Genomic DNA, 21,131 nt, shown 5'->3' on the forward strand with positions numbered 1-21,131 from the left:
AGTCATGTCCTGGTCCAAAAAGTTGTTCCCGTCGTCTCAAAATATGTATAGGATCACGTGACACACTCAGCGGTGGGTGCGCGTGGACTGTCCGCCGCCATAAGTGATCTGTCAACTGCTTCGTCGTATGTGCAGAGGTGGAATCCCACAGGATGAATCTTGAGGACTAATAGCGATGCTTGGCCGCTTGAATTATCCAGAAATTTTCCTCAGTGGAAGACTTAGGCTTCTATCCGTATTTCTTTCCCTGCCCCTCATCTTTTGATTTCAGTTTGCTCGGAGAGACCATGATAGTATGGCTTTACAGTAACATTTTCCGTCTTTGTCCTAAGCCAGTTCCTCGAAACATTGAGACCACTTCTAGAGCTCAATGATGGATGATTCCATTGCGTCTTCTGACCCCACAATGGAGGAACATCATATTGTTAAGGCCGACGAGGTCGATCAAACAGGAACCGACATCACAACTGTGTCAGATGATCAGTTGATGGAAGAGGTCGCACAAGGCCTGCGACAGGAGCAAGCTTCCAAAGCGACGTCTGCTGGGCCAAATGAATCGCAAGAGCAAAGACCCAACCCATCGAGGCGTCCAGAACTGCGTCGGAATGTATCAGCTCCCCCGCCTCCTTTACAGCCTCCGCCTCCTGCCCCGGTGCAGCAACTGCCGGACAGACCGCCAGACTCGCTGAGTCTGGCTCAATTAAAACAAATAGTTCAGGATATGCCCAAGGTCAATCAACCTGCTTATGCATTCGAGTACGCTGACTCCCAGCCTCTTGTGGAAGAAATCGAAGAATGGTTTCAGTACAGCGAGTTTGATCGGATAATGCTCCTTGGCATGAAGTCTACATTTGAGCGAAAATGGGCTTCTTTCTGTGAGAATCAGTCTGCGGTTTCCGATCGGCTACCTTGGCTTGATGCTCCTCATGACTTACGCAAATCTTTCATGGAGCAGATAATAAACGGGCTACCGGATCGAGACATTTCTTCTCGTACCGAAGCATTAGAGGTTGTTTGCTATGCATTGACTGGTATCTGGGGTAGTACTGCTGGAAAAGCAGTCCCTGACTACCCAGAAGATCTGCCCCCGCAGGCAGTCACAGATACGCCCAACTCAAAATCACTGCAAATCATATGGATGCAGAGAAATGCCGAGCTTGTCAATGAGTGTTCAGGACTTGGCCCATTGCTCAGTTGCCTGTGCAAAGCTCTTGAGAAGAATCGGAGCTCATACAATCCCGAATCGGACGGCCTGGACTCGCACTCGGATTCCGCAAATGTTGCTGCGTCAGAACATGAGGTGAACCTTGTGCTTACGGCTTTATACATAGTCGTAGAGATTGGCCGAAGACAAGAGAAACATTCTCAAGATGTTTCCCTGCGAGATGCGCTCATGGGACTGAAGCCTAACTTGTCAGTCTTTCTTGTCGAAGTCATTGCGCGACTGCGGTGGGATGATTCAGCAAACATTCCGCTCACGCGAATCATCCTCCTTTTCTGGAAGTGTCTTCTCCTTTTCTTTGGGGGAAGTGATAGCTTGAAGAAAGCAAAGGAAGAGTTGGAGCCGCGAATGGAAGCACGGGAAAACTCTCCCAACCGAAGGACACCGTTTCTGACTGCTTCCCCCCTGGATTATCACCTGTTCCGGCAAGAGATCACATCAAAATACCCTGCTTACAACCCCCCACTGCCTGTCGTTCCTCTGGAGCTTGAAAACAACTCTATTCTCCCTCCTCTTCCTCAGCATCCTAGCCGCACCAGTTCATCTACCGGTCTCTTTTCCGGAGTAGGTCCCTCTGTGGCTGGTGGAAACGGTTCTATCCTCCATCAGTCTGTCCACATCGCTACACCAGCACCATCACCTCCACCATCACCTATAGGACCCGGCGGTAAAGCGGGCAAGAAGCAGAATTACCAGACGAACCAGAACTTTCCTTTTATGTATCCTCCTTTGGATGACTCGAGCAATGATATCGGCGGAAAAGGCAGCGCTGAACGGCAAGATGCCCTCGTGGGAAAGCGGTGGGAAGGAAGTGATGTTCCGGCGTCAATCATTGAAGCCGGAAAGCTCTTCTCCACCCACGTTAAGATGACTAGAGCCATGCGCCAGCTGTGGGAAGAAAGGGAGCGTTTCATGAAATATGACCGCGGTTGGTATCTTGACGAGAACTCACCTAGCTCAGACGAGGACCCATCTGGTGAACTTGCTGAGGACCTGGAAAACCTGGTTTTAGAGGGGAGAAAAAAGTCGAGTCACAGTTGGGCCCCACAGAGGGAGACCGATAATGATGACATACAGCGCCGACTAGATGCTGTCGAATCGTTCTACGTACGTGTTCCCCTCTCTTCAACATGAATGACACACTCATGCGTTGATAGTCCCAAGTCTTGGTGCATCTACAGTCGATCACAATCGTCTTCTTGAAGATCATTCTGACCAATGTCAGCGCTATGGTCAATCCGGCGAGTGGTCAGAATGGACATGCTATGAGGTACGTAGCAGACACTCTGTTGACAAACACAGGAAGAACAAGGAAATTGCTGACTTGATGGTTAGTGATGGCTACGGGGCCGTCAATGGATTCCCAGCTGCACCTAATAGCTTCTCGGACAGTTTTAATGCCGATGCTGCCATTGAGGAGCTTGACAACATTCGCCTACGAGAAATTACAGGGAAGGCTATATCGGGATCTTTATTGCTCATGTTGAAGTGGTTCAAGAGATCTCGTAAGTTACAAGTTCGAGGCCTATGTGACATGGTCTCTAACAGGCTGTAGATATATTAAAGTTTGAGTATATGACGCAGCTTTTGCTCGATTCGAACTACTTACCCCTGATTTTGAAGATGTTCGCGCACCAAGACATCGACCAGGCGATAGCACAGAAGAACGATCGTGAAGAACTAGGGTAGGTGCTCGTCAAATACTGATCACGGTTAAGTCACTAACTCTGAGCAGTTTCTTTCACTTTTGTCATGTTCATTCTGATCAACCGCCGAATTCAGCCGATAACTCAGAGGAGGACTCGTCACCGAGTGATGATGAAGCTGTGCCCCCGCCTATTCTTCGGCACCGTCGTGACACGGATCCTGGCACCTCCTCAGTGCGACCACCGTCTCCCCAGGAGGCTCTCCCTGAGCTGGTAGAAGGCGCTCATCGTCCTGAAGTTGACGAATTGGGATTCCCGACAGCCCCTCCGCCGAAAGAGCCCATCACGGTGTTCTCGTTTCGGAACTTCTTCTCTGCCATCAATTACCTCCACATCATGCAGAAGATCACCCGCGACAAGGCACACAGATGTCTGCTCCTCGTTCAGTACAAGTCCAGCACCATCTTACGAAAGGGGCTCAAGATTCCTGATCCTCACTTGCGATTCTACACCCTGAAATTGTTCAAGTCTCAGGTGCCCTACTGTGGCCGCAAGTGGCGCCAGAGCAACATGCGCGTGATCACTGCAATCTATTTATACTGCCGCCCAGAGCTACGGGATGACTGGCTGGCTGGGTCGGATATTGACGCAGAAGTGGAGGAGGCATTGCCCCTGGAACAAGCCCTCAGAGGGCTGACACACTGGTGGCACCTACGTCGATACAAGGACGTGATGGGCGGCGGAGAAGGAGCGTCCATGATGGAAGAAGAGCGGGACTTCTTTGTACGCGAGTTGGAAGCTATGGGTTGGGGTTTTGCAGGTGAGGAAATGATGAATGAGGAAGCGGAAATGGCTGCCAACGGGGTCATGATGAATGGGACGGAATGGGACGGTGGCCCCTTGCAGATGGAAGGATGGTGATGTAAATATCTTTTTAGCGTTGAGAAACATATTGCCGCTACATTTTGTTGGAATGGCCGTCATGAAGTGTGGAATATATACCCCTCGGTAGTATAGTGGTAGAGTATCAGTTGGCCGTGATAGAACAGACGAACAAATAGATCAGTTGATAACGATAAGCCGGCAATCGATAAGCGCCAGATCACGTGAGCTCTTGCTACCGCAACTTTTTTTTTCTTGCGGAGAAAATCAGCTTTCGATCCATCAGGTCAACAGAAAACCATTCTACCTCTGAACAGGCAAGGCAGGTCCAATCCGGTGCACATCGCAGCCGGAGTCAAATATCATGTCTTCCGACGAGATTGTCTGGCAGGTTATCAACCAGCAGTTCTGCTCCTACAAGCTCAAGTGAGTGAAGACCCAGCGAATGCTCGTCGAATTCGCCGCACGCGAAAAACAAGATCTCATCCGATGAATTTACGCACGTACTAATCCCGCACGATCCAGGACAACTAAAGGCCAAAACTTCTGCCGCAATGAATACAATGTCAGCGGTCTCTGCAATCGGCAGTCCTGCCCGCTGGCCAACTCCCGGTACGCTACCGTGCGGTCGGATCCGGAGACCGGCGTCATGTACCTGTACATGAAGACGATCGAACGAGCCCACATGCCCAGCAAGCTCTGGGAGCGGATCAGATTATCGTCCAACTACGCCAAGGCGCTCGAGCAGCTCGACGAGCGGCTGATCTACTGGCCCAAGTTTCTAATTCATAAGTGCAAGCAGCGTCTCACGCGGCTGACGCAGGTGGCTATTCGGATGCGGAAGATCGCTAAGGAGGAAGAGCGGCTGGGTGAGAAGATTGTGCCGAAGCTGGCGCCTAAGATCCGGCGGAGGGAGGAGACGAGAGAGCGCAAGGCGGAGTCTGCGGCCAAGGTTGAGCGGGCGATTGAGCGTGAGCTGATTGAGCGGTTACGGAGCGGCGCGTACGGTGACCGGCCGCTTAATGTTGAGGAGGGGATCTGGAAAAAGGTCCTGCGCGGTCTGGAGCGCACAGGTGAGGGTGAGCGGGATGAGGATCTCGACGACGGTGAAGAGATTGAGGATGAAGAGGAAGAGGGCGTTGGTGAGGTGGAGTATGTCAGTGATCTTGAGGACGACGAGGATCTCGAGGATATCGAGGACTGGTTGGGTGGAGACTCGGCCGACGACTCGAGTGATTATGATGATGACGAGGAGGATGAGGACAGTGACGAGGAGAGCGGCTCAGAGGAGGCGTCCAGCGATGAGGAGACAAAGAAACCCAAGCCTGGGGCCAAGAGAAAGCGTGCTGCACCACAAGTGAAGCCTCGGAAGAGGGGTCCTCGGGTCGAGATCGAATACGAAACCGAAGGAGCGGGCAAGGAGAGCATCCTGGCTTAGATGGGATCATATTCGTGAAGGAAGTGACGGATATAGAAAAAAAGTAATCTGTTTGAGCTACATTCACGGCGTTTCGGTTTTTCATTACAACTACTCCTGTGATCGGGGCATGTCATACCAAGTCATTGCATCTACTTGTTTAACGACTGATTTTGAAGCTTCGAGAGAACATTTTGTTCGACAACATGTACAAAGCCTAGGAGATTATCAAAATATGCATCATGTCTTGTCAGAATATCTGCCACTGTTAAAAGCGTACCTTCTGTTAGCGTCTTAGTGATTTCTCCACGGTCTTTGTGGGGGGGCCTCACGTGCGGCGGTAATTGGATCCGCTGTTGAAACATGCCAGCGTGCTCCATAGAGCTACGATGATCTATCTCATCGCAAGAAACCACAGTTGCTTGCATCTGGTGTCCATAGAGCTCGAGGTTTCAATGTGCCGTCGATGATTCGAGTTCACGCAATCCCATTATCTTGGACTTGCACCTTGACCTACCGTCGAGCGTAATTAATACTTCCATCCTCTCCGTCCGAATCGCTTCCAACCCCGCCACCGTGCAAATTGGACCTTCTTTCGCTACCGGTCTAGCTTCTGCACATATTCGTCCGGCGAATTCAAATCACTGAATAATGACCTCCTACTTCTCTTCGATTACCTCGTCGTCAGCAATCTCCAACATCAGCACGCGACTCAACTCTCTCCGCCGTGCCATCACTTCTGGAGATGAGGCCGACGACCCAGAAAACGAAGACTGCTCTCACATCTCCAATGTTCTGCGTGCCTACTACACAGAGAAAGGCCGGCCCTTTCCATCATGGCTCCCTCCGGACCCTAAAGCTCCAGCACCCGCACCTTCCCGAACCATCGCAACCACTCAGATTCAGCCAGGCACCTACGGACACGGCTCAGCGGGCACAACCTCAGCCCCGGGACGCGGTGGCGGGCTGAGCGATCTATGGGGAGACTCTGGAGCTTCTCAACAACCACCAGCATCACAAACGGCCAGTTTGCGACGAGGACGTCTGGCACCTGGGAGCGCAGGCGCCCCGCTGTCGACGGTGCACAGCGCTCCTTCTGGCTCAGTGGTTACACCTCCCTCAGGATCACCGACACCGCCGACTGCGCATCCACCTGGGGCACGACCTCTCCCCAGTCAGCGTGCGGGATCATATCAGACGATCGCATCCGGCCAGGCGTCTCTTGAGAGGGCTGCGTCTGCGCAGGAGAGACTCCGAGCGCGCCTGCATGGAGGGCGGTCGCCTAGCCCGGCCCAGACTCCTCCGGGCGGCAGTCGGCCGGGGTCACCTTATTACGGGGGAGGTCCAGATCCGAGTGTGCGAAAGCCTGTTGGGATGCCGGGACGGCGGTAAGAGGGAGGGGGAACTGGGGGTGCTGCCCTCAGCGGCCACTGAATGTAGTTATTATGTCGTGATATTACTACTAACTTTCGAGCCCACATTCGAGACGGACATCGCTGGATGGTGTCTGTCTGAGCTCTTTCGTCGTGAAGAAGTCTGTACGGAGCGTTAGGCCATCCTTGCTTGTTTCTGTAATTATTTTTTTTTCCACATCATCAAACATTACTTCTATTCGAATCTATTTACTATTCACTGTCTCATTGTGAAAGCTTTGAAGGGCCATTGACTGCTCAGGATTCCGTCCGTGTACTGGCTTGTAGGCACGTGACCTTAGCCCCCCACGGCTGAATTGTTCCTTGGTTGTTCCTTTTCGTGGTCTGATCTTCTGGGACACCACACTAAGCCTTTTGGCACGGAATCTTGAACCCACCACGACGAATGAAACTCTCGGGTACGTTTCGAGGGCAAGTGCAGCCTTTCTTGGCTGATGCGTCTCGGATTGTGTCCGTCTTTGGTGGCGTTCAGCGAGCAATCAACATCCCGGTAGGGCCGGCACTTCGCCGGATGATTGATTCAGCAATTGCACATTTTCGGGATCGGCCAGCGTTAAATGCCTCATTCGCATTAGCTAACTGGCAGCCGTCAGAGGGTTGACTACAAACAGGTGATGCAATTGGATTGAATTCCACCGAAGTGTCGCCGACATTTCGGGATGGCTTCGTGGGAGGTCAAGATTTGGCTCTGACTGGCTGTCGTGTGCCTTGGGTTGCACTACATGAATCGAGTTTTCTAGTCGCGTCCTGAGTCGGCCACAGTCCACTTCTTTTTCTCCAGATCTCCACACCAACCGACTCTTTGTCTCCACGGGGATGCGCCTCGTTCCCCAACCTTTGTTGTTTCACGTGTCCGCTTTCTTTGCACGATTGTCAAAGTATGTGGATGGCACTTATTGAGTTCATCGAGTTACTGCTAGGTGCAAATGACCGATAGGAGGGGGGAAGACTGGCTCAAAATGCCTCGAGGATGAGCACCACACCACCACATCAATTGGTCATTGGCCGTGATGGTGATCATCATTCCTTAAGCTTCGGCCATTCCCCCCACCGTGCCGGAAATGGTGTCTTGCTGTTCTAGGTCTGGAGAGTTCGAAGTACCCTGTTCCATCAGTTACACTGCCTTTTTTTTTCTCTGGTTTTGTTTCTGTCCCCACTTCCCCCGGTGAAGTCTGTCCCGCTTGATTCCTGCCCTAAACCCGTGATGACCGTCACTCCACGGCCCAGGACTGTACCCCGGGATGCCGTGCCCGTATAAATATCCCCCGGGTTTCTTCTTCCCTTCCCTCGTTTGAAATGTTCTTCTCTCCGACGTCCTTTTTACAGGCGGTTGACCTCTTCCTATCTAGAAGACTGTCTTTGTAGGGAACGGCAGGTCCTCCCCTTTCCCCGTTCTACTTTAGGTAAAACCTCCATAGGTGAAGGTCTTCTGTACACTTACCTACCTCTGGCTACCCATCTCCTTTCTAATCATTCTCCTTCGCCCGTCATGGCTGTTAAAGATGTTGAGGTTCCTCTCGACGACCACAAGGAGGTCGCCGAAGAGATGGATGATATTCAAAATGACCTCAAGTCCGAGGCTTTCAACGAAGCTGCCATGGATGCTGAGCTCCAGCAGCTGGAAGCACAGCTCGGCAGCGTAAAACAGTCTCGGCTTGAGCTCACTTTCGCCAACCCCGCTTACTTCACTTACGTTCTGGTCGCCTTTGCGTCTATGGGTGGTCTACTCTCTGGTCTGGATCAGTCGTTGATCAGCGGTGCGAACCTCACCATGCCCAAGGCTTTGCATCTGTCCGCCTCGCAAGCTAGTTTGGTCAACGCCGGTATGCCACTTGGTGCCGTCGGTGGTGCCCTGATCCTTGGTCCATGCAACGAGTTCCTTGGTCGGCGCATGGCCATCATTGTCTCCTGCATCCTTTACACTATCGGTGCTGGACTCGAAGCCGGCGCCATCAACTTTGGCATGATGTTCGGCGGCCGATTCGTTCTTGGCATGGGTGTCGGTCTTGAGGGTGGTACTGTCCCTGTCTACGTCGCCGAGTCTGGTATGCTTCCTCGTTTCGCTTCAATTTTTGGCGAAGCACGGTTACTGACTGATATCTAGTCCCCGGTAAGATCCGTGGTAACCTGGTCTCTTTGTATCAGTTGAACATTGCTTTTGGTGAGGTCCTCGGCTATGCAGTTGCCGCGATGTTCTTTGGTGTCGCCGGCGACTGGCGCTACATTCTCGGCTCTTCCCTGGTCTTCTCAACCATCCTTCTGGTCGGTATGCTCTTCATGCCTGAGAGCCCCCGTTACCTGATGCACAAGGGAAGACCGGTCGAGGCGTATGGTGTGTGGAAGCGCATTCGCGGCTTCGACTCTTACGAGTCCAAGGAGGAATTTCTGGGCATGCGTCAAGCTGTCGCCGCGGAGAACGAAGAACAAGCCAACACGAAGAAGTGGGCTTGGCTGGACTTTTTCACTAATGGCCGGGCTCGCCGCGCCATGATCTACGCCAACATCATGGTATTCCTCGGTCAATTTACGGGTGTGAACGCAGTTATGTACTACATGGGTGTTCTGATGACGAAGATCGGCTTCGATGACCGTACCAGTGTCTATATGTCGCTCGTTGGAGGTGGATCCCTGTTGATCGGTACTATTCCCGCAGTGCTGTACATGGAGCGGTTCGGTCGACGCTACTGGGCCAACGTTATGCTTCCTGGTTTCTTCATCGGTCTGGTGCTCGTGGGAGCAGGCTACACCATCGACTACAAGACCTATCCGGCCACGGCTGAAGGTCTCTATTTGACCGGTATCATCCTTTACATGGGGTTCTTCGGCTCCTATGCCTGCTTGACCTGGGTCATTCCCGCCGAGGTCTTCCCCACTTATCTCCGGAGTTACGGCATGACCACTGCGGACGCCAACCTCTTCCTGTGCTCCTTCATCGTCACCTACAACTTTACCGCGATGATGAATTCGATGACTCGTATCGGTCTCACGCTCGGTTTCTACGGAGGTATCGCCGTCCTGGGTTGGTTCTACCAGGTCCTCTTCATGCCCGAGACCAAGAACAAGTCCCTCGAGGAGATTGACGAGCTTTTCTCCAAGCCTACCTCTGTTATCGTCAAACAGAACATCAAGAGCACTGTCGAGATCATGCGCGACCTGTCTCACTTGCGCTTCAGAAAGGTCTTTAGCCCTAGTCCTAGGCTGTAGATGACCGTGAGTTTATGTGCGTATACAGTGTTATATTGTTATGCCTGCATTACGCATGTCATGAGGTTTAGATGATGATATGTATTCAAATTGTATATATATATATATATATATATATATATATATATACGTTAGCTTACGTCAAGCTATTAGGAATGGAAAAAATAAGTATTCCCTGAGCATCACCACCCGGTTGCCCCTGTCCTTGGTGAATCTCTTATTGTTTGGAGGTATGCAATGAATGTAAGTTGGGACCGTGAGATAAAGACAGATGTAGAATCACTAGAGAGTCAGACATTGAGATAGATTTAAAATATTCAAGTACCTTGGTATATAGCGTCTATTCTACAATACAAAATCTCATGTCTATACACCCTTCCTACGATCATCCGCAACAACAGTGACCTCAACCTGCTTCCGAATCCCAGCCGACCCCTCTTGACTACTCCCACCCGTCTCCACCCCATCGAGACTATTTCGACTACCGAGTATACGATCAACACTTGCCCCATCATCGGCCCGATTCCTGGTCGACAGCATCCCACGTAACCGCGAATCAGTCTTCCGATGCGAAGTCGCCTGCGCTGTAACTGACGCCGTCCCCGCGTGCGTCCCCGTATACGCTGCGCCAAGCTCATACGAGCGAGACCGGTGTCCGCTACTCGTCATATAGTGGAATCCCGAGAGAATAACCGAGCGGAGACAAGGCAGCGACGCGGTGATGATCACCAGGTCTGCTTCGATGTAGCCCCAGCGGAGGAGGTTGACTGTGCCGCCTAGGGCGTCGTTGTAGATCTCGGGAGTTGGACGGTTTTGACGATAGCGCCGGCCATCGCGCTTATCATCAACATTAGCACAGGGCCCGGGGGATGGGGAAGAAGCTGGAAGGGAGGCTTACACAAGGCCACTGCTCATGAGGACCACCAAACTGATTTTGATTCCGAGTTTGAGTTTAAGATGCCAGAAGATATAGGTCGGAAGACGGCTAGGTACAGATCGACGAAGACATTGAATGCTGAGGCATCGCATCGCATCGTCAGTTCACTTGGCTGACGTTATGAGTCAGCTATGGGACGTAGACGTACTACTCTGGAAATATCCAAAGTTAACCTGGATGGAGGTTGCCGTGCAGGTCCCCTCAGCCGCGTAATCCCAGACCATGGACACAGGCGTGCAAGTGGCAAATATTAAGATGACGGACACAGAATTAAAAACCATCTCCAAGATAGCCAGAGCCGTCAAGATGATGCGCCGCCCTTTCTGCCCGCCCAGGATGGCTAGGAGGTATAGCACGAAGGCGGCGCGGCCGACGGCTGAGCAAAGGATCAGAGAGGCCAGTCCTATAATGTAGAATTTTCGACCCGTCGTCGCGACAGGTTCGGGGACGGTTGCGTCCGGTAGACCGTATCCGTATTTAACTGCGGTGGTGTGCAGGGACCCGGAGATGATACCTAGGATCTACGGATAGTGTTGGTACCGTCAGACGGGAAACTAGTCTTTTGTGTAGAGACCCAGAGGCAACGTACCAGCACAACGATCATCACGACATCGTCTATCCTGAATTGGCGAATCTTCGTTTTGGCCAGGACGCGCAGAGAGACCACGACCACTGAGATGCCTGTCAGAATCCATATGAGGACTACCAGGCCCGTTCCGTGCGGGTTTGGAATATCGTTCATTGTCTTCTTTTAATTGAGACTTGGATACGACACTGGCTAGCCAATGTCACCTATCCAACACCGAAGAACTGTGCATGGTCACACGTATAGAACAGAATGGTACCGTCAAGGAAGAGAAAAAGAAAAGGAAGCAAAAGATGAACCCTCGTCAGGTAATAATAAACTTGACACACCTCACAAACCCCTGGCCTGCCCCACTGAAACGAAGAACTCTTACAAACCCTATCGGGATGGATGGCGAGCTTCTAAGGTAAGGGGCGCTATAGTTAACTCACTCCACGAGCATTTCGCCTTTTTCGGGGGGGCGAGACCCAGTCCGACTCCTTCTGAATCCAGCCACCTAGTCGCCGGGACAGCCTAGAGCCCCGTGCACGTATCGGCTATAGTATCCGAATTTCTAGTCTGTTGTTGACAGAGTTCGTCGTTCCCTTTTGGTATATATCATTGGTCCCGTAGCCCCACGTCATCCGTACTCTGGTCTTTAGAAACAACCAACGAGGCAAGTAATCTAGACGGATGCTCTTGTCAGCTCCAAGCACATTCAATGCTAGCCTAGTGCACCCGGCAGTGTCATGCCAGATCAACCATGTAAGTGCTAGTAGGCTGTATGCTGCAGAGCAACCTCTAAATACCGCCGACCATCTCAGAATACCAAAGGGAGCTCATGAACACATAGGGCATCGGCCAGTATCCTTCCCTCGATCGTCGCCACAACGCTCGGACCTCACTCCGGCTCCACAAGGTGCATTCCGTAGCTTCTACTCCGTAGACCCCTTGCCCTAGTCGTAGTTCTCCAGACTTCAAACAGCTGAAATGGGATCATGCTCGGTATGTACACTGTGCTGCTCGTTATCTAGTGAGACGGCGTCAAAGCCTTATTCCGTTAGCTATAGCTATACTGTTTGTGAGTACTTGATACAAAAAAAATGACGACTATTCCGTACCATGCTCGTAATCCTGAGAAACAGACAACTGAGAATGGAGCCGCGTAAATGGCAGTTTGGCGAATCATATTGCGTGTCAAAAATAAAGTTGCAGCTACGATGAGATAACCTTCTGGAAAAATAGAATTTCCATTTCCGTTACGGGGCAGCATCATGTACGAAACCTTGGTTTTCCGCTAGGTAGACTTCACGCTAGGCTGCTTGCGGGTAGTGACTGGATCCCGAGTTCTGGATTAAGTACTAAGTGGCGAGTGGCGGCGCCTCGTGGTGATAATACGCTTATCTTTCTGGGTAATTTCATTTGTTCCAGTAGGATATGCTATTTTACATCTGTGCATGATGTGATGTTCTGTAAACAATAGGATACAACGCGGTGTGCTTATATATGCCAATGACACATGACGTGCGCAATATACATGGGCAGCACTACCAGCCAAAGATTTCGGCCACACTCAATATGCTGAACCGTACGCTAGTCACAGAGAATAATATCAACACAATATCCACAACACCAAGAACAGCCGCCCCCATCATGAATCGAGGGCAGAAGATCCGGTAGAGCATGAGGTGGCGGCGCAAGTGGCCAGCCCACATCGTGGTTGCGAGGTTGATCGTTGCAAAGTAAAGAATATATGTCGCGGCCGCTTGCGCCACATCGGACAGAATCCTGGTGGCCGGCGTGCTAGATGTAGTGGACGAGCTGCTATCGTGCAGTTGGAGGGGTCGTTTCCACAACACCGTGAGCGGAACAGCAATTGCAGTGAGGATCTGCGCGCCGAACGTGTTGAGGATGACCAGAATCGGCGACCAAGGATATTGAACAGAAGACAAAGGGATGAACGCAGTTTCCCATTGGATACTGGTGAGGGTGGCCTGGTGTCCGGTCTTGAAGAAGTGGAACGACCCAAGAAGACCCAAGACCACAGGCCCGATGGCCGAGTTGCCCATGACAAGCCCATTCGTGTCAAGGATCTCCAGGAGAGAGAGGATCTGCCACAGCAGCAGGCCGATCGCCCCTTGACCCATCGGTTTCTGCATGAGAATGATGGCCAGGCAGAAATTAACGACGAGAAGGAAAGCCCGTGTGCCATAAACATTCCCGAATCCCAAGATAGTCACCGTCTTTCTGGCCGGTTCTCTACCCTCGGATTCAGCGCCGCCTTGGCTGACGCTTATGCTGACGCACGGTTTGGTGTAAACGAATGCGGTGGTTCCAGCGGCGAATGCAAGGGCTAGGACAACCTGAGCGAAGAATACACGTATGGTCTTCAGCGTCTCCTTGCTTAAAAGGCCCCATTCACTGTCGTCGGCAGCCTCGAGCGTCCAGAATATGGAAGTGACAAAGAGGCCAAACCGGAACGCAAAGCCAATCCACAATGTCGCTGCTCCTTCATAGGATTTGGAGCCTGCATAGAAAGACCGGACAACTGCCGGAAGGGTGAGGGTCACGAGAAAGGGAATGACAAGTTGCCAAGGAGCAGACGTAGAGGATGTCGTGGAAGCATAATAAGTGGAGCGGCAGAATGGCATCTGCTCTTCGCGGCACAGGCGGGAGAAGGACGCAATTCTGCCCAGAATCACAAATAAGATTGAGTGATAGACACCAAGCACGCGGTCCGCGGTTGACTTCTGCCGCATCGATGATGCACCCGCGACGACTCCAAAGGTGGAAAGGAAGAACAGGAGGATTTCATCCTCCCATATTGTGTACGAGTTCGATGCAAAGCCCATCGATTGGGACACTGTGAAGAGAATTGCGAGCCATCCCCAAAGACTATTGGGGAGAGGCAACACGATGCGCCCAGATTTGCCGAAAATGGCCCACGATGCGCCAACGATGCTTCCTACGGCAGCCAGCAGAGCAGAAGACTCGACTGCTCGAGCAGACAACATACGGGAGTAAGACAAGCAGGCTCCAGTCACAGCACCCAACACGGATCCCACCCCAACGGAGGAGAGCAGAGACCCAGTGAGTTCTGTTCGGGCGGCTGTGATACCTCGTGCGTAGAAGACGAGAAGGACGATCGCTGCAAAAAGAATTCCAACGCCCTGCAACATGCTGGGTACATCAAACTTCGCCCATAGCCCACGGCAGATATGCAAGACGTGCCGCTGGTACTGGCGATGCAATTCAGAAGCCGAACGCGAAGCTGCCACATTCGATTTACCGGCTCTGGGGAGCTTCTGCCAGGCGCTCTCTGCAGCCTCCCAGAGCTCCTCGGATCCAAGTGACTGGGCTGCATCCGCACCGTGCGAGGATGTATACTCGTGCTGATACCGTCTTATTTGTGCAGAGGTCAGGCGGTTTACTGTGGCAAAATTCTTCCATCCGTTACCCCCAACTCCAACGAAAGCCTCCTCAATCGGAGAACCAAGGTTATTGAATGGGATTGGCATCCCCAGAAGAAGTGACAGAGTGGGTACGAGATCTATCTGGGGAACGAAGCGTTCCCGTGCAGTTCTTGGAGGATTAGCAGTCTCCGTACTCGTACGGCCGAAGATTGGCTTCTTGGAATACATCCAGAGAGCCGCCTCAACTTCATCGTTGGATTCGCCTCCGTGGTCGCCCTTGGAGTCCATTCCGTGATCACTCATGACCACCAAAAGTGTCTTGTCATCTAGTCTGGCAATGATGTCTCGAACGACTTGGTCCATCTCGCGGAGTTTTGCGGCCATAGCCGGGTGGTCTGGTCCGTATCGGTGCCCGGCATGATCGACGCCGAGATAATGACCGAAAATTACATCCCATTTCGTGGAGTTTTCAGGATGCAACAGCGGGAAAAGATGATCGTTGACTCCATTGTCAACCGTGTGCAAGTCCCAAACATTAAATGAATCAAAAGGGCGTGTCAGATCGGCGTCGAAGTAGCCCGGGAAAAGAGCGTGCCAGGTATCGTCTCCAAGATGGACCAGGGTCTTCCCTGCCGCATATAGCTGCGCAACGAGGTTATCTTCATCGATTGCCGTTCCGGCAAAGTTGGAGCCAGCATCCACGAATGTAGGTAGAGTGCCCGTTGTCAGCCCTTTGAGTCGTTGCAACGTCGTGGTCGGCGGATCTGCAATGAATGGAAGCAAAAAAGCGTTTTCAGGAGACTTGACAGCTGTTTCGTACAAAACTGGTATATTGTTATGAAACAGGTGCGCTGTTTCACTTTCCGATTCTGGTGCGAAAGGTATAGTAAAGTCATACCGCAATGCATCTATAGTGATCACAATAGCCTTGTCAAATGACTTTTCATGCCAGCATCCTTGTTTCCCTTTACTTGCTGACGAAGACGAATCGTCGAAAGGAAGAACGTCGCAAGCTGATTTATCTTCCAAGACCATCCGAGTGAGAAGGAAACCCTTCGTAAAAAAATATGTGCCAGCGACATGCAAAAGCCTAGGGCCGTTTTCACCAGTCAGCCAACGGCATCCAATAAAGACCAAAAGACCTCTGAGCAAAAAGGGGAATGTTTACAGTATCCAACCGAAAACAGCCAGTATTCCTAAATGTTTTATTGTGAAGGCGCGCTCAAATTCCTTCGTCTTGTCCACCTGCGCCTTAGTCGTCCTTCCTGGCCTGGGCTCGGAAGCCCGCGGCGAAGATGTTCCAGGGGAAGAACCTGTTGTAGGTCGCGGGCCTTTGGAGCTCGGACAATCGTAGCCGGCCCCGGAGGCTGGCGTTGACGCCATGGTGTGCACACGAGTCAGAGGAGAATGGAAGCTGGTTCATCCAATGGCAAAAGTTGCCGGTATTGTCGTGGGAGGGGGTGTTGTCGCGCAATATATTGGCAGAGGCCTGCAAGTGCTGGGGTGGGAAGCTCCAAGGCAATTTGATTACTCAAATGGACTTCATTGATATTGTAAGGATTGAATTCAGAAGCTGGGGAACAAGGGAGATTTAAAGCCAAAGAGAAGGAAAGGAAGGTGTACCCTAGAAGTCACTTAACTGAGCTGTCAAGTGTGCTCTTCTATCGAAGCCGGCTCATAGCACGTTCATGGTTACAATGGCAGCTCAAATACACCGAATATAACAAATGAAACCGTGGTAATGAGAGACGGGTTTATTGATCTTGCCGATTATGAGCCTAGTAAAAAGAGAAAAGAATGAACGGCCAGCAGAACGATGAGTTCAGATTGTCCGGACCCTCCCAGAAATCTCCTGCCGCCCGTGACGTCGGGAGTTCGGCGCTTTCGGCGACTCCCCAATTAGAGCGAGGTATTCAGGCAAGCTTTGTGCCGGGCGTCATTGGTCGGCTCAGCACGGAACATTTAAAAAAGCCCTGCCACGGGTGGGCCATGTTGCCCTATCTAGAGTTTTGTTTATCGTCAAAGGTACATGATAATCAAAGAGTGACCATGATCTACAGGCTATTCATGGAATATTTATAGACTTGTCTGTACATGTAATGACATCCATTCAGGCTCACGCTATGGAAAGCAGCCACGTACTGTAAAGCGGACTAGTTACATACATTATCCAATTGTATGACACCCTGAAGGCAAACCGAGAATTGCAAGGATGAAAGAAGCGTGAAAGGAGTATAGCGAAAGTAAAGGGGCAAAGAAGAATGCTAGAAATAAAGGATGGGGGTTGAGAAGAAAGAAAAGTGAAAACCCGCGTGCATTACGTCCTTCAACCCTAGTGACGTGGCAGGGCTGAGAGGACCACAAGTGACCAGGCACAAGAGATGAACGCCAATGGAAGCGAGAAGACCAGGCAGCAAAAAAATCCCAATATGTCAATGCAATGAGAAGAAAGAAGCAACCCTTTGCTATACACAATTCAGCTTCGGTAAGCCTTCGATCTGGTAACTCTTCGGGTCGATCCGGTCGATGACATTGACCTCGCGAGCATCAGAATAGTCGGATGACCCGAAGAGCTAATAGGTGTAGAGGGTAGGATTGGCGGATTATTCGTGTATGTGCAAGTCGAGGACAAAAAGGCAAAACGGTAATGGCCAAGGGGCGCAGACAGGAAGACAAGAGAGACTTTCGCCAGAGTATCGTCATGTATTGGAAGGAGTCGGTGTCGTCGAAGAATGGAAGGGTTTAAAGTATTCGATTCTTTTGGGTATCAGTTCGGCGGAGAGATACGAAGTCACCTCAAAGACGGTCGTCAGCGCTCGGCGGTCGGCAATTTAAGACCATCTTTTCAAATCATCTTTCTCCTTAAGGCCACCCATGCGTTCGATGTCCAAGGATTGGAAACGTTCAGCGTCGCTGGTCTGATAAGGTGGAAGCTCTTCATTGCATGGTTCCAACCCAACGGCACCGGCATCACTGATTCTCACCACCACAACACGGCCGGACTTGCGCTTTCCAGACTCGTCTTCCTCTTCAGGGAACGTAATGCGGATTTCAGGGACCGGACTGGGTGGAGGGCTCGAAGAGTTCTCGATCAGGCTGCGCTTCTCATCGTACACCAGAATAGACTGCGTCCTCGAGTTTGAAGATGCGGAGATCGTTAGACGACGATGGTTGGGCGAGCACTGCCCGTTATGAACTGGTAGTTCGGAGTCCATCTGATTTTGACGCTTTCGTCGCAGGACAAGAAGCGTTGCGACTAAGACAATGCCGAGTATAATGAGAACCAAGAGAGAAATCAACAGATCAATCATTGCGGGGGCAAGTGAATTATTGTCATCGCTGTTGCTGCTGTCGCCGCGAGTCACAAGCTTGATGAACATCTTCGCTGATCTTGATGGACAGGTGTACCCTAGCGACGCGTCTCGCCACCGATTCTTGCTGGCTCTTTAACGAGCTCGAGTATTCGATGAACGAGTGTATTGAATCCAAAAAAAGGCGGTCGTGCTGTCACATTTCCCTTCCCGTCAATGACCAGTCCAAGGACGTCAGGCAGTCTTCCCATCATCATCATCATCATCACTTACACTATATCCGAAAAAAGGCCCCGCTAGTCAATATTTAAGAATCTTATTCAAATATATTCAAAAGTTGAAGGAGAGAATGAATCGGGTGGGTAGTAGTGGTCGGGTCGTGAGTTGATCGGCCGAAACTTGAGGACTGACTTATCGGCAGCGATGATAAAGGAACGGACAGCAAGGTGAACAGCTGAATGAGTGAAGCTGGCACCTGCGTGGGTTAGAGAGAGAACGTGATGGGGTGAGAAGGAGGAAGAATGACAGAGGGGTTGGTATGGGAGGATAAAAACAATAATACAAGGGAAGAAAAATGAGAGACTGAAGGGAAGGGAAGGGCTTGGGTTGGGGAGGCAGAAGGGAGGAAGGCTCCCAGGCCAGGCCAGCAGCCAGCAGCACAGCCGACCAGTCCGGCTCAGGGAAATGGGGCGCAAGGGCGCCTAGAGCCTTTGTGTTCAGTCTTAGAGGTCCAGACTCCTGACTGCAAGGGTAACGTACTATTCTCTCTTAGGCAGACAACCTGTCAAGTGGGGTCATTCTGTTGTCTAGTGGAAAGACTAGTCCGATAGAGGCATATTCCAAGAGCTCTAGTGACCAGTTCTCACACCGTCACTAAAGAAGAAGGAGCCCACGCTGCATTGGTTCCAATTCCTCGTTTGTTTACGGAGTACTCGCACAGTGTTTTGCTTGCATTTCTTGGTGGTTCGCTCGGCGTTGCCGCTAAGAGCGGGTGCAATTTCCCATCGTAACCATTTTAGCCAATAAGAAACCCTTGGTCCCTGACGCCAATCATTTCATCAAGCTTATTCGTCACATGTCCCATAAATTGACATAGGTTTTCTCCGTTAGGAAGGGCGCTAAAATAGGTGTGTGCTAATATTATCTCTCTTGGCTGACTATTGAATCCTAGGCATTTTCTTTTGCTTATGGCTTTCTCGTTTGCCACCCCTGAAAAAAGGGCCATTTACTTGGTCATCGATCCATCGTCAAATGTGTCCATTTACGGGAGTACAAGAGAAATAATGCATACTTGAAGCATTCACATCAGACAGTTGGACATTTGGTCTCTAGGGATTCCCCAAGATTTGGCCAGGATCGAGTCTATATCTTTTCCAAAATTCCAGCGGAATTTCCACAGAAGACAAGTCTTGCGCATTTGATTTTGCGAGGAACAAGTGTCGTCACTCGCATCCAAAGTTCTGCAGCCTCGGGATTCGCAGGAGGTGGGGTTCACAGTAACCACAATGACATCAAGTACTTCATTGGGCTTGTTTATCAGCTTCCAGAGTGTTACAGTCCACTGCATATTGTAGACTAAGGTACGTCTATTTATCTAACAAGATCATGTGAATCATCTTGTACAGTGTTTAGAGCAGACATTAACACGTAAATATGCGTTCAAGCAATACCTGTAAACCTGGCCTAGCGGCGCAGTAATGAAAGTGTATTAGCGTTGTTGAATGGGTTTATAGATTCTCAATGTATTTTAGAACAGATATTCTAATCAAACATTGTATTGATCACTGTGTATGATAGGCATCTGGAGTCTATAAACAGCGCGACTCAGAGCAGATAAAGACTGAGACCGCGACAGCCAAATATATGTTAGAGTACGTGACCAGTGTTTACCAAGTGGAGAGTAGGAGGCATTTAACGACCGAATCTTAATATTTATGCATGAGAAAATCAGCTTCAGCAATCCATATATTAACAATATGAGCTAGCAGATGTTTTCAAGCCCAATTTGTTGTCGTTCAAAGTGATTGGATTGATGCCTGTTTATTATCCACAGTTCTTAGCTTGAGAGCAGTACTGTCAGTATGATCAATATATGAAAACGCCCCAGGATCAAACATGGTATGTAATATTCACTCAAAGACAATACAAACACATTGCTTCACATCTTCTCGGCTGAAGTTATTAGCCTTGCTAGTTGTTACCATTGAAGGTTTTGCGTGTCCTAGTATCCATAATAGTACCGAAAATGAGCCATCATGTAGACATATTTCCTTATCCAGAAAACTCCAGAGGATCTTCTTCACCGGTCTGTAGCCATATCTGCTTGTCAAAATACGCTACAGTGACCTCTTAGGGCTCAGAGTATCCTCCCAGTGTCGGACCAGACTCGGGCTCCCCCGCTTTTGGATGATTGACCATCTGTTCGAGCGCAACATTGTTCAGAATATCTACACCTCCTTAGAACTCATGAGCCAGTGAAAGAACACCTTTTGTATGGGCAACACATATTCACAATGAAAACTATCTTAGGGAATGCAAAGGATGTATAAGTTTCGGGAGGGTACGCACATATCTTGAACACACCTCGAAATTATTTCCGCTTGTTGACATGACCATTTTTGAACTATACTCGTGTCTCAAACAGAATCCGGGGATGACAACAGTTTTCTTGACTAGGCAAGGGGCTTGCGTGTCCAAGCTTATCAGCTCTATAGCGATAGTCGTAGTGATAGGCGATCATCATGTTCACCATTATTATCGTTTAACGAGCTGTTAGTGCCATGGAAAACTCGACGAAAATAACGCAAGGCTCGATTGAGTCTATGACTATAGACTTTGTCCGACCCTATGGAAGGGTTGACTATGCAGATCCAATGGTATGTGAGCATTTAGTAGAAGCGTAGAGCAGAGGACACGGTGGAAGAGCACGGTGATGAACTGCAAAGAACATCATTATTAGTACATAGAGTGGTCACGAAGCATTGAGAGGGGCAGATCCGATAAGAGAAAGTCATGATGCAGTACATGAAGATAAGTATGGGTTTCCTGGATCGCAGCTGTACTTACTATGGGCCAAAGTGTCGAGCGATAAACAACCCATG

The 21,131-nt window shown here is 50.5% G+C and overlaps 7 protein-coding genes across 7 annotated transcripts; 4 read left to right on the forward strand and 3 right to left on the reverse strand.

The window, feature by feature from the left end:
- The first annotated feature begins 72 nt into the window (after window positions 1–72).
- On the forward strand, window positions 73–3,931 carry AFUA_6G04250 (FAR11/STRIP family protein). The gene is made up of 5 exons (XM_742560.3): window positions 73–2,329; window positions 2,380–2,492; window positions 2,558–2,727; window positions 2,778–2,907; window positions 2,958–3,931. The coding sequence occupies exons 1-5, from the start codon at window positions 371–373 to the stop codon at window positions 3,787–3,789; spliced, it is 3,204 nt and encodes a 1,067-aa protein (XP_747653.2). The 5' UTR covers window positions 73–370; the 3' UTR covers window positions 3,790–3,931.
- A 136-nt stretch (window positions 3,932–4,067) lies between these two features.
- Window positions 4,068–5,188, forward strand: AFUA_6G04260 (ribosome biosynthesis protein MAK16; the record flags this gene model as incomplete). The annotated part of the gene is made up of 2 exons (XM_742559.2): window positions 4,068–4,176; window positions 4,276–5,188. Exons 1-2 carry the CDS (start codon window positions 4,115–4,117, stop codon window positions 5,186–5,188), a joined length of 975 nt encoding a protein of 324 aa, XP_747652.1. The 5' UTR covers window positions 4,068–4,114.
- A 630-nt stretch (window positions 5,189–5,818) lies between these two features.
- On the forward strand, window positions 5,819–6,559 carry AFUA_6G04265 (uncharacterized protein; the record flags this gene model as incomplete). Its single annotated transcript, XM_001481400.1, has 1 exon — window positions 5,819–6,559. One exon carries the CDS (start codon window positions 5,819–5,821, stop codon window positions 6,557–6,559), a length of 741 nt encoding a protein of 246 aa, XP_001481450.1.
- Window positions 6,560–7,006: 447 nt separating this feature from the next.
- On the forward strand, window positions 7,007–9,897 carry AFUA_6G04270 (putative MFS sugar transporter). The gene is made up of 2 exons (XM_001481401.2): window positions 7,007–8,645; window positions 8,705–9,897. The coding sequence occupies exons 1-2, from the start codon at window positions 8,090–8,092 to the stop codon at window positions 9,802–9,804; spliced, it is 1,656 nt and encodes a 551-aa protein (XP_001481451.1). The 5' UTR covers window positions 7,007–8,089; the 3' UTR covers window positions 9,805–9,897.
- Window positions 9,898–10,170: 273 nt separating this feature from the next.
- On the reverse strand, window positions 10,171–11,483 carry AFUA_6G04280 (uncharacterized protein; the record flags this gene model as incomplete). Its single annotated transcript, XM_742557.2, has 4 exons — window positions 10,171–10,641; window positions 10,734–10,819; window positions 10,890–11,262; window positions 11,331–11,483. 4 exons carry the CDS (start codon window positions 11,481–11,483, stop codon window positions 10,171–10,173), a joined length of 1,083 nt encoding a protein of 360 aa, XP_747650.2.
- A 1,212-nt stretch (window positions 11,484–12,695) lies between these two features.
- On the reverse strand, window positions 12,696–16,579 carry AFUA_6G04290 (mannose-ethanolamine phosphotransferase GPI13). The gene is made up of 3 exons (XM_742556.2): window positions 16,343–16,579; window positions 15,888–16,259; window positions 12,696–15,809 (listed from the first exon to the last, which is right to left on the reverse strand). The coding sequence occupies exons 2-3, from the start codon at window positions 16,100–16,102 to the stop codon at window positions 12,854–12,856; spliced, it is 3,171 nt and encodes a 1,056-aa protein (XP_747649.1). The 5' UTR covers window positions 16,103–16,259; window positions 16,343–16,579; the 3' UTR covers window positions 12,696–12,853.
- Window positions 16,580–16,807: 228 nt separating this feature from the next.
- Window positions 16,808–18,943, reverse strand: AFUA_6G04300 (uncharacterized protein). Its single transcript, XM_077804971.1, has 2 exons — window positions 18,304–18,943; window positions 16,808–18,236 (listed from the first exon to the last, which is right to left on the reverse strand). The coding sequence occupies exon 2, from the start codon at window positions 18,097–18,099 to the stop codon at window positions 17,551–17,553; it is 549 nt and encodes a 182-aa protein (XP_077659891.1). The 5' UTR covers window positions 18,100–18,236; window positions 18,304–18,943; the 3' UTR covers window positions 16,808–17,550.
- Window positions 18,944–21,131: the final 2,188 nt, after the last annotated feature.

The sequence above is a fragment of the Aspergillus fumigatus genome, chromosome 6 (genome assembly GCF_000002655.1).
Source record: "Aspergillus fumigatus Af293 chromosome 6, whole genome shotgun sequence".
NCBI classification, from domain to species: domain Eukaryota; kingdom Fungi; phylum Ascomycota; class Eurotiomycetes; order Eurotiales; family Aspergillaceae; genus Aspergillus; species Aspergillus fumigatus.